General features: G+C 37.7%; 1 protein-coding gene across 3 annotated transcripts in view; it reads right to left on the minus strand.

Annotated features, from left to right (window-relative positions):
* SLC44A5 (solute carrier family 44 member 5) overlaps positions 1–12,229 on the minus strand; it is a 412,555-nt gene that overhangs the window by 22,368 nt on the left and 377,958 nt on the right. For all 3 annotated transcript variants that reach the window (XM_025392182.1, XM_025392189.1, XM_025392173.1), the window contains one exon: positions 3,697–3,828. In XM_025392182.1, the coding sequence (XP_025247967.1) occupies positions 3,697–3,828 (132 nt within the window). The remainder of the gene's footprint in view (positions 1–3,696; positions 3,829–12,229) is intronic.

A 12,229-nucleotide genomic window follows, 5' to 3' on the forward strand; every position in this document is an offset into this window, starting at 1 on the left:
ATATAACTGTCTTTTGAACTTACATACAGTCATGCACTGCATGACAATGTTTTGGTTAACAATGGACTGCATACACAATGCCAGTCCTGTAAGATTATAATGGAGCTGAAAAATTCCTATTGCCCAGTGGCATCATACTGCAATGCATTACTCATGTGTTTGGAGTGATGTCGGTGTAAACAAACCTGTTGTGCTGACCATCATATAAAAGTACAGCACATACAAGTATGTATAGCATATAATGCTTGATAATAGCAAGGAATGAGTTTGTTATTGTTTTATGTATTTACTGCACAATACTTTTTGTTATTTCAGAGTGCACTCCCACTACTTGCTATAAAAAAGTTATCTTTAAACTAGCTTCAAGTGGGTCTTTCAGGAATATTCCAGAAGAAGGCATTGTTATCATAGGAGATGACAGCTTCATGTTTTTTATTATCCCCAAAGACCTTCCAGTGGGACAAGATGTGGAGGTGGAGGAAAGTGATATTGATGATCCTGACCTTGTGTAGGTCTAGGATAATGTATATATTTGTGTCTTTAAATTTTTGGTTTTTGTTTCTAATTTTTTAAATAAAATAAATAGAGACAGGGTCTCACTCTGTTGCCCAGGCTGGTCTTGAACTCCTGGGCTCAAACGATCCTCCCACCTTGGCCTCCCAAAGTGCTATGATTATAAGCATGAGTCACCACGCCTGGTCTGTGCCTCCATTTTTAACAAAATTTATTGAAAGTGAAAAAAAAAAACCACACCTTAAAAATAGAAAAAGCTTTTAGAATTAGAAAGCAAAGAAAGAAAATGTTTTTGTATAGCTGTTTGTATAAGTGTTATTATAAAAGAGTCAAAAATTAAAGCTAAATGTTATAAAAGTCAAAAAGTTAAAAAAATTAAAAATTTATAAAGTAAAAAAGTTATAGTAAGCTAAGGTTAATTATTGAAGAAAGTTTTTAATAAATGTACTGTAGCCTACATGTACAGTGCTTATAAAGTCTACAGTAGTGTACAGTAATGCTCTTCACATTCACTCACCACTCACTGACACCCAGAACACCTTCCAGATCTGCAAGCTCCATTCATGGTAAACACTCTTTACTTGGGTACCATTTTAGAAAATCTTTTATGCCATATCTTTACTGTATCTTTCCTATGTTTAGATATACAGACTTTTGGCATTGTATTATAATTTCCTACAGTATTCAGCAGAGTAACATGCTGTATGGGCTTGTAGACTAGGAGCAATAGGCTATTACATGTAGCCTAAGAGTGTAGTAGGCTATACCATCTAGGTTTGCATAAGTATACTCTATAATGTTTATACAATGAAAAAAATTGCCTAACAATACATTTCTCGGAACATATTTCTCTCATTAAGCAACACATGACTATCCTATATCTCCCCTTTTGTTTGAATCAGAGTAAATAATATAAATATATTTGATGCCCTATAGAGTCATCAGTATAACTGTAACTTAACAAAGGGTGAGGCTGACCCCTGGGGGCTAAGAGATATACACGAGTTCATAGTTAATAGCAGAAATGTGAATAGAACCATCTCTGAACACAAAGTAGAACTCATGAAATTACAATTTTGGTATTTATAACTCTGCCTACTTTCAGTGTTTGTGTTAATGAGTGTAATTTCACATATATGCTTTTGTTTTTGGTGCCTAGAATTTTGTCCAAACACAGAGCAAGTAATCAATTAAAGTCTGAAAAGTGAGTTAAGAAAGCGGAGGCTTATTTGAGTTTTCAGTATCCCTAGAATTGAAAATTCTAATAAGCTCTGTATTTTCCTAAAGGTACATATCTTTACTTTTCCAATGGCAGATTCTGATCACCTCAATGGTGCTTGTGTGGAAGGGTCTTATGAGACAGCAGGGGGTGGGCACAGAACCTGTAACTAAGATCCATCTAAGAGTAAAACTAGAAGTTTCAATACATAATGGGTGACATTTGTCACTTTAGAAATAATAGACAACAGTAAGTGGGTTGCTGAAGAGATGTGGAATCATTTAAATTCAGCAAAAATGATGAGGGTGCAATTCCCTGATCCTGATGAGGATGCCTGATTTTTGCAGTTAAAAAGTTATAAATGAAACAATTCTATAACGTATTTGGAAAAAAGATGTCAGTGAAGGATATTAGTCTGCATGAGAGCTAGAAATGAGAAGCCAAACAGTAAGAAGTTGGAGTTTGATCGAGTGTTTTTTTTTTTTTTTTTTTAAGAGAAAAACTAAATGTGGTGGGGAAGGAATCTGGGAGGGACATCTGTGCTGCTCAGCTAGGTCATCAAGGTTGGCATCGTCTGAGGAAAGCATCTCCCACCGCCGTCTGAGCCCCTTTGCTAAAATAGCTTCTGATTGGTAATCTTGCTTTCCAGGTGCTCTGATCCCAGGAAGGTAGTGTCCTATATGGAAAATATCTGCACTTTGGTCACCAGGAGACTATCCTAATGATGTAAACAAATATAGGGTGCTTTGGTGACTTAACATGAGCTTGTCCTTGAAAGCCTGAGGATCCTCAAATGAAGTGGCAAAGTCAGGTTTTCAAATTGGTGGGAATGGGACCCATGCCTGGAATCATGATGCCCCACCGAGATATTGCTCCCTTCTGAGGTTCTTTCTGGGCTTCTTACCAGGCTGCCTTGAATGTGTCTCGTCTGGCTCTCTAAATTCAAGAATATGAAGATGATTTTTTAAAAAAACAACATGTAGTCAGAGACTATTTTGAAAATCTTGATTAAAGAACACGAATCTTACAAGGAGTATTGTAATAACACCATTCTAGGAATATAAGATTAAAACCATCTCTGAAATCACCCTGCTTAAAAAATTTTGTTACATTTAAATAAATATTTAAATTTGTTAATATTAAAAAATATCCTTAAGAAATTAAAAACCTTGAAGAAACACTTCAAAAATGTAAATTTATTTTCAGATATTTATTACTCATAATTCCTGTAAATGGTTTAAATGTTTTGTTACGAAAAAATGGTTGTTTGTTTTTCCTTTTCCTTTTTCTTTTTTAAAAACAAGTTTGAGGCTGGGCACAGTGGCTCATGCCAGCATGTTAGAAGGCTGAGGTGGGAGGATCACTTGAGCCCAGAGATTCAAGACCAGCCTAGGCAACCTAGGGAGACCCCATCTCTACAAAAACTTAAAAAATTAGCTAGGCATGGTGGCACATGTCTGTGGTCCTAGCTACCTGGGAGGCTGAGGTGGTAGAATTGCTTGGGTTTGGGAGGTCAAGGGTGAAGTTAGCCATGATTGTGCCACTGCACTCCAGCCTGGGTGATGGAGCAAGATCGTATCTCAGAAAATTAAATAAATAAATAAATAAATAAATAAATAAATAAATAAATAAATAAATAAGTTAGAAAAATCAAACATTTGTTTCTTTTTAAACATCTTTCTTAGATATCCAGTTAATGCCTCTGAACGTCTACAACTAAACAATTTTAATTTGAAGGCAAATGTCTTGAGGTCCTTGTAAGGAAGTGTTTTCTTAGATTATACAATAAATTTTCCTCAATGACTTTTCCACTTACTATAGTTAGAGGATTATAGACACATTACCTTTTATAACACTAGTGATAAATACATTTAACAGGTTATACCAACCCAAGTTTTCCTTTAGACAAAAAGATGTTTTGTCATTATTACAATTTTAATGAAACCAGTTTTTAAAATACTCACTCAATGTGAACCATGTTTGTTGCAGTTCAAAGTACATGCTTATGTTAGTCTGAATCCCGATGTCATAGACAGTTAATACAGAACGTGGGTGTTCCTGAAGATTGGTGTACTGTTGGTAACAGTGCCATATTCCTTGAAAAAGAAAGAAAAACAGAATAACATAAAATATGATTTTCTGAAATAGGAGCTATATGTGCTCATCATACATATCTACATGAAACTGATCAGCATGTAATTTCTGCAAAGGCAAGACACATATTTACACAGCAAATATTTTATTTGAACCCAACAGTCTAAATGTGCTACTATATTTGATATAAATGTTTTCAGTATTTGTCTTGATAATTATGGCAACATCTGGCTTTAAATGTCCTTTTGACTAGAAATGGCCTTAATGTCCATCAGTAGGACATCATGATGTATTTGTTCAGTAGAACGATGCATCGAAAACTCCCCTTAAGGTTTATACCCAATACTAATTTGTTATTATCCACTTACTTATTTATCCTTGCAATTCTATGATTTTTGAGGTTATTTTAATAGATACAACAAGTTTAGTGAACTTAATCATTTTTATTCATAACACTGTCATTCTAAAATTTTGTCTGATATTATTGTCTTCTTCCACTTTCTTTTGTTATTGATTGTTAGTATATTCTTTCCATCCCTTCACTTGCAAATGTTTTACTTCCCTACATGTTTTATAACTTTTATAAATAATATATAGCTCCAATTTGTATGTGTATATTTTAATCTGACCTGACAATCTCTGTATTCTAACTGGTGAATTTAACATATTTATACTTTATATATTGATATATTTATATTTGTTTCTATGATTTTGCCTTTTGTATTCTACTTTGTGTCTGTACTTCTTTTCTTCCAATTCTTGTATTTTAAAATTGATGATTTTTTGTTTGTTTACTTATATTCCATTTTTCTTCTCTACTGGTTTTGAGCAATTTACTCTATTTTTTTTTTTTTTTTTTGAGACGGGAGTCTTGCTCTGTCTCCCAGGCTGGAGTGCAGTGGCGCGATCTCGGCTCACTGCAAGCTCCGCCTCCTGGGTTCACGCCATTCTCCTGCCTCAGCCTCCCGAGTAGCTGGGACTACAGGCGCCCGCCACCTCGCCCGGCTAGTTTTTTGTATTTTTTTTAGTAGAGACGGGGTTTCACCATGTTAGCTAGTGGTCTTGATCTTGTGACCTCGTGATCCGCCCGTCTTGGCCTCCCAAAGTGCTGGGATTACAGGCTTGAGCCACCGCGCCCGGCCTATTTACTCTATTTTTATAATAAGTTACCTTGAAAATCTGTTCTTTTTTTTTTTAATGAGCCTAGAGTCAATATGTTAACAAGGAAATACAAGACCTTAGTTACTCAATAATCAACCACGCTATTTCTCCATAATTTTGTTACGTACATTTTAAATAAATTAGTTAGCATGTAGGTAAAGCTAAACAAATTTTACCTGCATAAAATAATAATTCTAGTGTCCAATGTCTAAAGCAATTATTATTTTATGCAGGCAAAGTTTTTTTAGCTTTACCTACATGCTTACTACTTTATTTTCTTTGTTCACTGTCTTTTCTTACATCTCATATATTTCTGTGGAATCACTCTCCTTCTTCTCACTGTCTCTCATAGCTGCATTCAAAACATCAGCAAATACAGCTATTATACAAATAACAGCATGTATGGCCACCCTCAAGAGTTTCCCTCATTTGGCATATACATTTCTGCAATCATCTCGTTACTGGTCTCATTGCTTCTACTCCTGCCTCACCACAGTCTATTCTCAACACAGGGACTAGATCAATCATTATATCTCATCTCTCTGCTACCCAAAGTCCTACATTGCCTCCCTGCTTCATTCAGAGTAAAAGCCTAGGTTTTATAATAATCTGTAAGGCTAGTCCCCTTCATAAATTTTATGACCTCTTCTCCCACTATTTTTTCCTTTACTTAGTATACCCATCCACACCAGGCTCCCAGCCATTTCTTCAACACACTCTGATCTTATAGGGCCTTTGCTCTAGCTGCACCCACTGTCTGGAACTTTTCCTTCATCTTGACTGTCTAACTCCATTGCTTCCAAGTGTTTTCTTATTTTCCCCAAAAAACCCCTCCTACTAATACCACCATTTTCACTCCTTGCCCTACCATGGCACTCTCAATCTCCCCTTACCTGCTCTACCTTTTCTTTTTTCCATAGCAATAACTATCTTCTAATACATATATTACTTAAGCTATAAGCATCATGAGAGTAAGAACCTTTGTTCCTTTACTGTTGTACATCAAGAGTCTAAAATAGTGTCTGTACACACCAGCTGTTCAATTGATATTTGTTGAATAAACAGAATAATGTATGACTAGATATGGATTTATCTTCCTTTACTCTCCTTAGTATAATGAGGGCTTCCTATATCTATGGATCCATGGTTTCATCAGTTCTGGCAAATTCTTAGCCAAGAGCTTTCAAATATGGTTGATATATGTTAGGCCCTTCTCAACCTATTTTCTATTTCTTTGAACCACACAATTATATTTTTGTCCCCTTGTCACATTCTGCTATATTTTTGATAATTACTTCAGATTCATATTTCAGTTCATTAATTCTCTATTTTGCTGTTTAGCTTATCAATTTGTTTTTAATATAACATTTTTATTTTGAAAAGTTCTATATGACTCATCTTCATGTATGCCTGGACATTTTTGTTGATTTTTATTTTTGTTGTCCAAGCTTCGAACAAATGATACTCCATGTCCATGAATGAATGAATTCACTTTTTTTTTTAAAATTTATTTATTATTATTATACTTTAAGTTGTAGGGTACATGTGCATAACGTGCAGGTTTGTTACATATGTATACTTGTGCCATGTTGGTCTGCTGCACCCATCAACTCGTCATTTACATCAGGTATAACTCCCAATGCAATCCCTCCCCCCTCCCCCCTCCCCATGATAGGCCCCGGTGTGTGATGTTCCCCTTCCCGAGTCCAAGTGATCTCATTGTTCAGTTCCCACCTATGAGTGAGAACATGCGGTGTTTGGTTTTCTGTTCTTGTGATAGTTTGCTAAGAATGATGGTTTCCAGCTGCATCCATGTCCCTACAAAGGACGCAAACTCATCCTTTTTTATGGCTGCATAGTATTCCATGGTGTATATGTGCCACATTTTCTTAATCCAATCTGTCACTGATGGACATTTGGGTTGATTCCAAGTCTTTGCTATTGTGAATAGTGCTGCAATAAACATACGTGTGCATGTGTCTTTATAGCAGCATAATTTATAATCCTTTGGGTATATCCCCAGTAATGGGATGGCTGGGTCATATGGTACATCTAGTTCTAGATCCTTGAGGAATCGCCATACTGTTTTCCATAATGGTTGAACTAGTTTACAATCCCACCAACAGTGTAAAAGTGTTCCTATTTCTCCACATCCTCTCCAGCACCTGTTGTTTCCTGACTTTTTAATGATCGCCATTCTAACTGCTGTGAGATGGTATCTCATTGTGGTTTTGATTTGCATTTCTCTGATGGCCAGTGATGATGAGCATTTTTTCATATGTCTGTTGGCTGTATGAATGTCTTCTTTTGAGAAATGTCTGTTCATATCCTTTGCCCACTTTTTGATGGGGTTGTCTGTTTTTTTCTTGTAAATTTGTTTGAGTTCTTTGTAGGTTCTGGATATTAGCCCTTTGTCAGATGAGTAGATTGCAAAAATTTTCTCCCATTCTGTAGGTTGCCTGTTCACTCTGATGGTAGTTTCTTTTGCTGTGCAGAAGCTCTTTAGTTTAATTAGATCCCATTTGTCAATTTTAGCTTTTGCTGCCATTGCTTTTGGTGTTTTAGACATGAAGTCTTTGCCCATGCCTATGTCCTGAATGGTACTACCTAGGTTTTCCTCTAGGATTTTTATGGTATTAGGTCTAACATTTAAGTCTCTAATCCATCTTGAATTAATTTTCGTATAAGGAGTAAGGAAAGGATCCAGTTTCAGCTTTCTACTTATGGCTAGCCAATTTTCCCAGCACCATTTATTAAATAGGGAATCCTTTCCCCATTTCTTGTTTTTCTCAGGTTTGTCAAAGATCAGATGGCTGTAGATGTGTGGTATTATTTCTGAGGACTCTGTTCTGTTCCATTGGTCTATATCTCTGTTTTGGTACCAGTACCATGCTGTTTTGGTTACTGTAGCCTTGTTGTACAGTTTGAAGTCAGGTAGCGTGATGCCTCCAGCTTTGTTCTTTTGACTTAGGATTGTCTTGGAGATGCGGGCTCTTTTTTGGTTCCATATGAACTTTAAAGCAGGTTTTTCCAATTCTGTGAAGAAACTCATTGGTAGCTTGATGGGGATGGCATTGAATCTATAAATTACCTTGGGCAGTATGGCCATTTTCACGATATTGATTCTTCCTATCCATGAGCATGGTATGTTCTTCCATTTGTTTGTGTCCTCTTTTATTTCACTGAGCAGTGGTTTGTAGTTCTCCTTGAAGAGGTCCTTTACATCCCTTGTAAGTTGGATTCCTAGGTATTTGATTCTCTTTGAAGCAATTGTGAATGGAAGTTCATTCATGATTTGGCTCTCTGTTTGTCTGTTACTAGTGTATAAGAATGCTTGTGATTTTTGCACATTAATTTTGTATCCTGAGACTTTGCTGAAGTTGCTTATCAGCTTAAGGAGATTTTGGGCTGAGACAATGGGGTTTTCTAAATATACAATCATGTCATCTGCAAACAGGGACAATTTGACTTCTTCTTTTCCTAACTGAATACCCCTGATTTCTTTCTCTTGCCTAATTGCCCTAGCCAGAACTTCCAACACTATGTTGAATAGGAGTGGTGAGAGAGGGCATCCCTGTCTTGTGCCAGTTTTCAAAGGGAATTTTTCCAGTTTTTGCCCATTCAGTATGATATTGGCTGTGGGTTTGTCATAAATAGCTCTTATTATTTTGAGGTACGTTCCATCAATACCGAATTTATTGAGCGTTTTTAGCATGAAGGGCTGTTGAATTTTGTCAAAAGCCTTTTCTGCATCTATTGAGATAATCATGTGGTTCTTGTCTTTGGTTCTGTTTATATGCTGGATTATGTTTATTGATTTGCGAATGTTGAACCAGCCTTGCATCCCAGGGATGAAGCCCACTTGATCATGGTGGATAAGCTTTTTGATGTGTTGTTGAATCCGGTTTGCCAGTATTTTATTGAGGATTTTTGCATCGATGTTCATCAGGGATATTGGTCTAAAATTCTCTTTTTTTGTTGTGTCTCTGCCAGGCTTTGGTATCAGGATGATGTTGGCCTCATAAAATGAGTTAGGGAGGATTGCCTCTTTTTCTATTGATTGGAATAGTTTCAGAAGGAATGGTACCAACTCCTCCTTATACCTCTAGTAGAATTCAGCTGTGAATCCATCTGGTCCTGGACTTTTTTTGGTTGGTAGGCTATTAATTATTGCCTCAATTTCAGAGCCTACTATTGGTCTATTCAGGGATTCAACTTCTTCCTGGTTTAGTCTTGGAAGAGTGTAAGTGTCCAGGAAATTATCCATTTCTTCTAGGTTTTCCAGTTTATTTGCGAAGAGGTGTTTATAGTATTCTCTGATGGTAGTTTGTATTTCTGTGGGGTCGGTGGTGATATCCCCTTTATCATTTTTAATTGCGTCAATTTGATTCTTCTCTCTTTTCTTCTTTATTAGTCTTGCTAGTGGTCTGTCAATTTTGTTGATCTTTTCAAAAAACCAACTCCTGGATTCATTGATTTTTTGGAGGGTTTTTTGTGTCTCTATCTCCTTCAGTTCTGCTCTGATCTTAGTTATTTCTTGCCTTCTGCTAGCTTTGGAATGTGTTTGCTCTTGCTTCTCTAGTTCTTTTAATTGCGATGTTAGAGTGTCAATTTTAGATCTTTCCTGCTTTCTCTTGTGGGCATTTAGTGCTATAAATTTCCCTCTACACACTGCTTTAAATGTTTCCCAGAGATTCTGGTATGTTGTATCTTTGTTCTCATTGGTTTCAAAGAACATCTTTATTTCTGCCTTCATTTCGTTATGTACCCAGTAGTCATTCAGGAGCAGGTTGTTCAGTTTCCATGTAGTTGAGCGGTTTTGATTGAGTTTCTTAGTCCTGAGTTCTAGTTTGATTGCACTGTGGTCTGAGAGACAGTTTGTTATAATTTCTGTTCTTGTACATTTGCTGAGGAGTGCTTTACTTCCAATTATATGGTCAATTTTGGAGTAAGTACGATGTGGTGCTGAGAAGAATGTATATTCTGTTGATTTGGGGTGGAGAGTTCTATAGATGTCTATTAGGTCTGCTTGCTCCAGAGATGAGTTCAATTCCTGGATATCCTTGTAAACTTTCTGTCTTGTTGATCTGTCTAATGTTGACAGTGGAGTGTTGAAGTCTCCCATTATTATTGTATGGGAGTCTAAGTCTCTTTGTAAGTCTCTAAGGACTTGCTTTATGAATCTGGGTGCTCCTGTATTGGGTGCATATATATTTAGGATAGTTAGCTCTTCCTGTTGAATTGATCCCTTTACCATTATGTAATGGCCTTCTTTGTCTCTTTTGATCTTTGATGGTTTAAAGTCTGTTTTATCAGAGACTAGGATTGCAACCCCTGCTTTTTTTTGTTCTCCATTTGCTTGGTAAATCTTCCTCCATCCCTTTATTTTGAGCCTATGTATGTCTCTGCGTGTGAGATGGGTCTCCTGAATACAGCAGACTGATGGGTCTTGACTCTTTATCCAGTTTGCCAGTCTGTGTCTTTTCATTGGAGCATTTAGTCCATTTACATTTAAGGTTGAGATTGTTATGTGTGAACTTGATCCTGCCATTATGATATTAACTGGTTATTTTGCTCGTTAGTTGATGCAGTTTCTTCCTAGCCTCGATGGTCTTTACATTTTGGCATGTTTTTGCAATGGCTGGTACCGGTTGTTCCTTTCCATGTTGAGTGCTTCCTTCAGGGTCTCTTGTAAGGCAGGCCTGGTGGTGACAAAATCTCTAAGCATTTGCTTATCTGTAAAGGATTTTATTTCTCCTTCACTTATGAAACTTAGTTTGGCTGGATATGAAATTCTGGGTTTAAAATTCTTTTCTTTAAGAATGTTGAATATTGGCCCCCACTCTCTTCTGGCTTGTAGAGTTTCTGCCGAGAGATCTGCTGTGAGTCTGATGGGCTTCCCTTTGTGGGTAACCCGACCTTCTCTCTGGCTGCCCTTAAGATTTTTTCCTTCATTTCAACTTTGGTGAATCTGGCAATTATGTGTCTTGGAGTTGCTCTTCTCGAGGAGTATCTTTGTGGTGTTCTCTGTATTTCCTGGATTTGAATGTTGGCCTGCCCTACTAGGTTGGGGAAGTTCTCCTGGATGATATCCTGAAGAGTGTTTTCCAACTTGGTTCCATTTTCCCCCTCACTTTCAGGCACCCCAATCAGACGTAGATTTGGTCTTTTTACATAATCCCATACTTCTTGCAGGCTTTGTTCATTTCTTTTTCTTCTTTTTTCTTTTGGTTTCTCTTCTCGCTTCATTTCATTCATTTGATCCTCAATCGCTGATACTCTTTCTTCCAGTTGATCGAGTCGGTTACTGAAGCTTGTGCATTTGTCACGTATTTCTCGTGTCATGGTTTTCATCTCTTTCATTTCGTTTATGACCTTCTCTGCATTAATTACTCTAGCCGTCAATTCTTCCACTTTTTTTTCAAGATTTTTAGTTTCTTTGCGCTGGGTACGTAATTCCTCCTTTAGCTCTGAGAAATTTGATGGACTGAAGCCTTCTTCTCTCATCTCGTCAAAGTCTTTCTCCGTCCAGCTTTGATCCGTTGCTGGCGATGAGCTGCGCTCCTTTGCCGGGGGAGATGTGCTCTTATTTTTTGAATTTCCAGCTTTTCTGCCCTGCTTTTTCCCCATCTTTGTGGTTTTATCTGCCTCTGGTCTTTGATGATGGTGATGTACTGATGGGGTTTTGGTGTAGGTGTCCTTCCTGTTTGATAGTTTTCCTTCTAACAGTCAGGACCCTCAGCTGTAGGTCTGTTGGAGATTGCTTGAGGTCCACTCCAGACCCTGTTTGCCTGGGTATCAGCAGCAGAGGCTGCAGAAGATAGAATATTTCTGAACAGCGAGTGTACCTGTCTGATTCTTGCTTTGGAAGCTTCCTCTCAGGGGTGTACTCCACCCTGTGAGGTGTGGGGTGTCAGACTGCCCCTAGTGGGGGATGTCTCCCAGTTAGGCTACTCAGGGGTCAGGGACCTACATGAGCAGGCAGTCTGTCCCTTCTCAGATCTCAACCTCCGTGTTGGGAGATCCACTGCTCTCTTCAAAGCTGTCAGACAGAGTTGTTTGCGTCTGCAGAGGTTTCTGCTGCTTTTTTTGTTGTTGTTGTTGTTGTTGTGTAGCTGTGCCCTGTCCCCAGAGGTGGAGTCTACAGAGACAGGCAGGTTTCCTTGGGCTGCTGTGAGCTCCACCCAGTTGGAGCTTCCCAGCAGCTTTGTTTACCTACTTAAGCCTCAGCAATGGCGGGCG

The sequence above is a fragment of the Theropithecus gelada genome, chromosome 1, assembly GCF_003255815.1.
Source record: "Theropithecus gelada isolate Dixy chromosome 1, Tgel_1.0, whole genome shotgun sequence".
Taxonomy (NCBI): domain Eukaryota; kingdom Metazoa; phylum Chordata; class Mammalia; order Primates; family Cercopithecidae; genus Theropithecus; species Theropithecus gelada.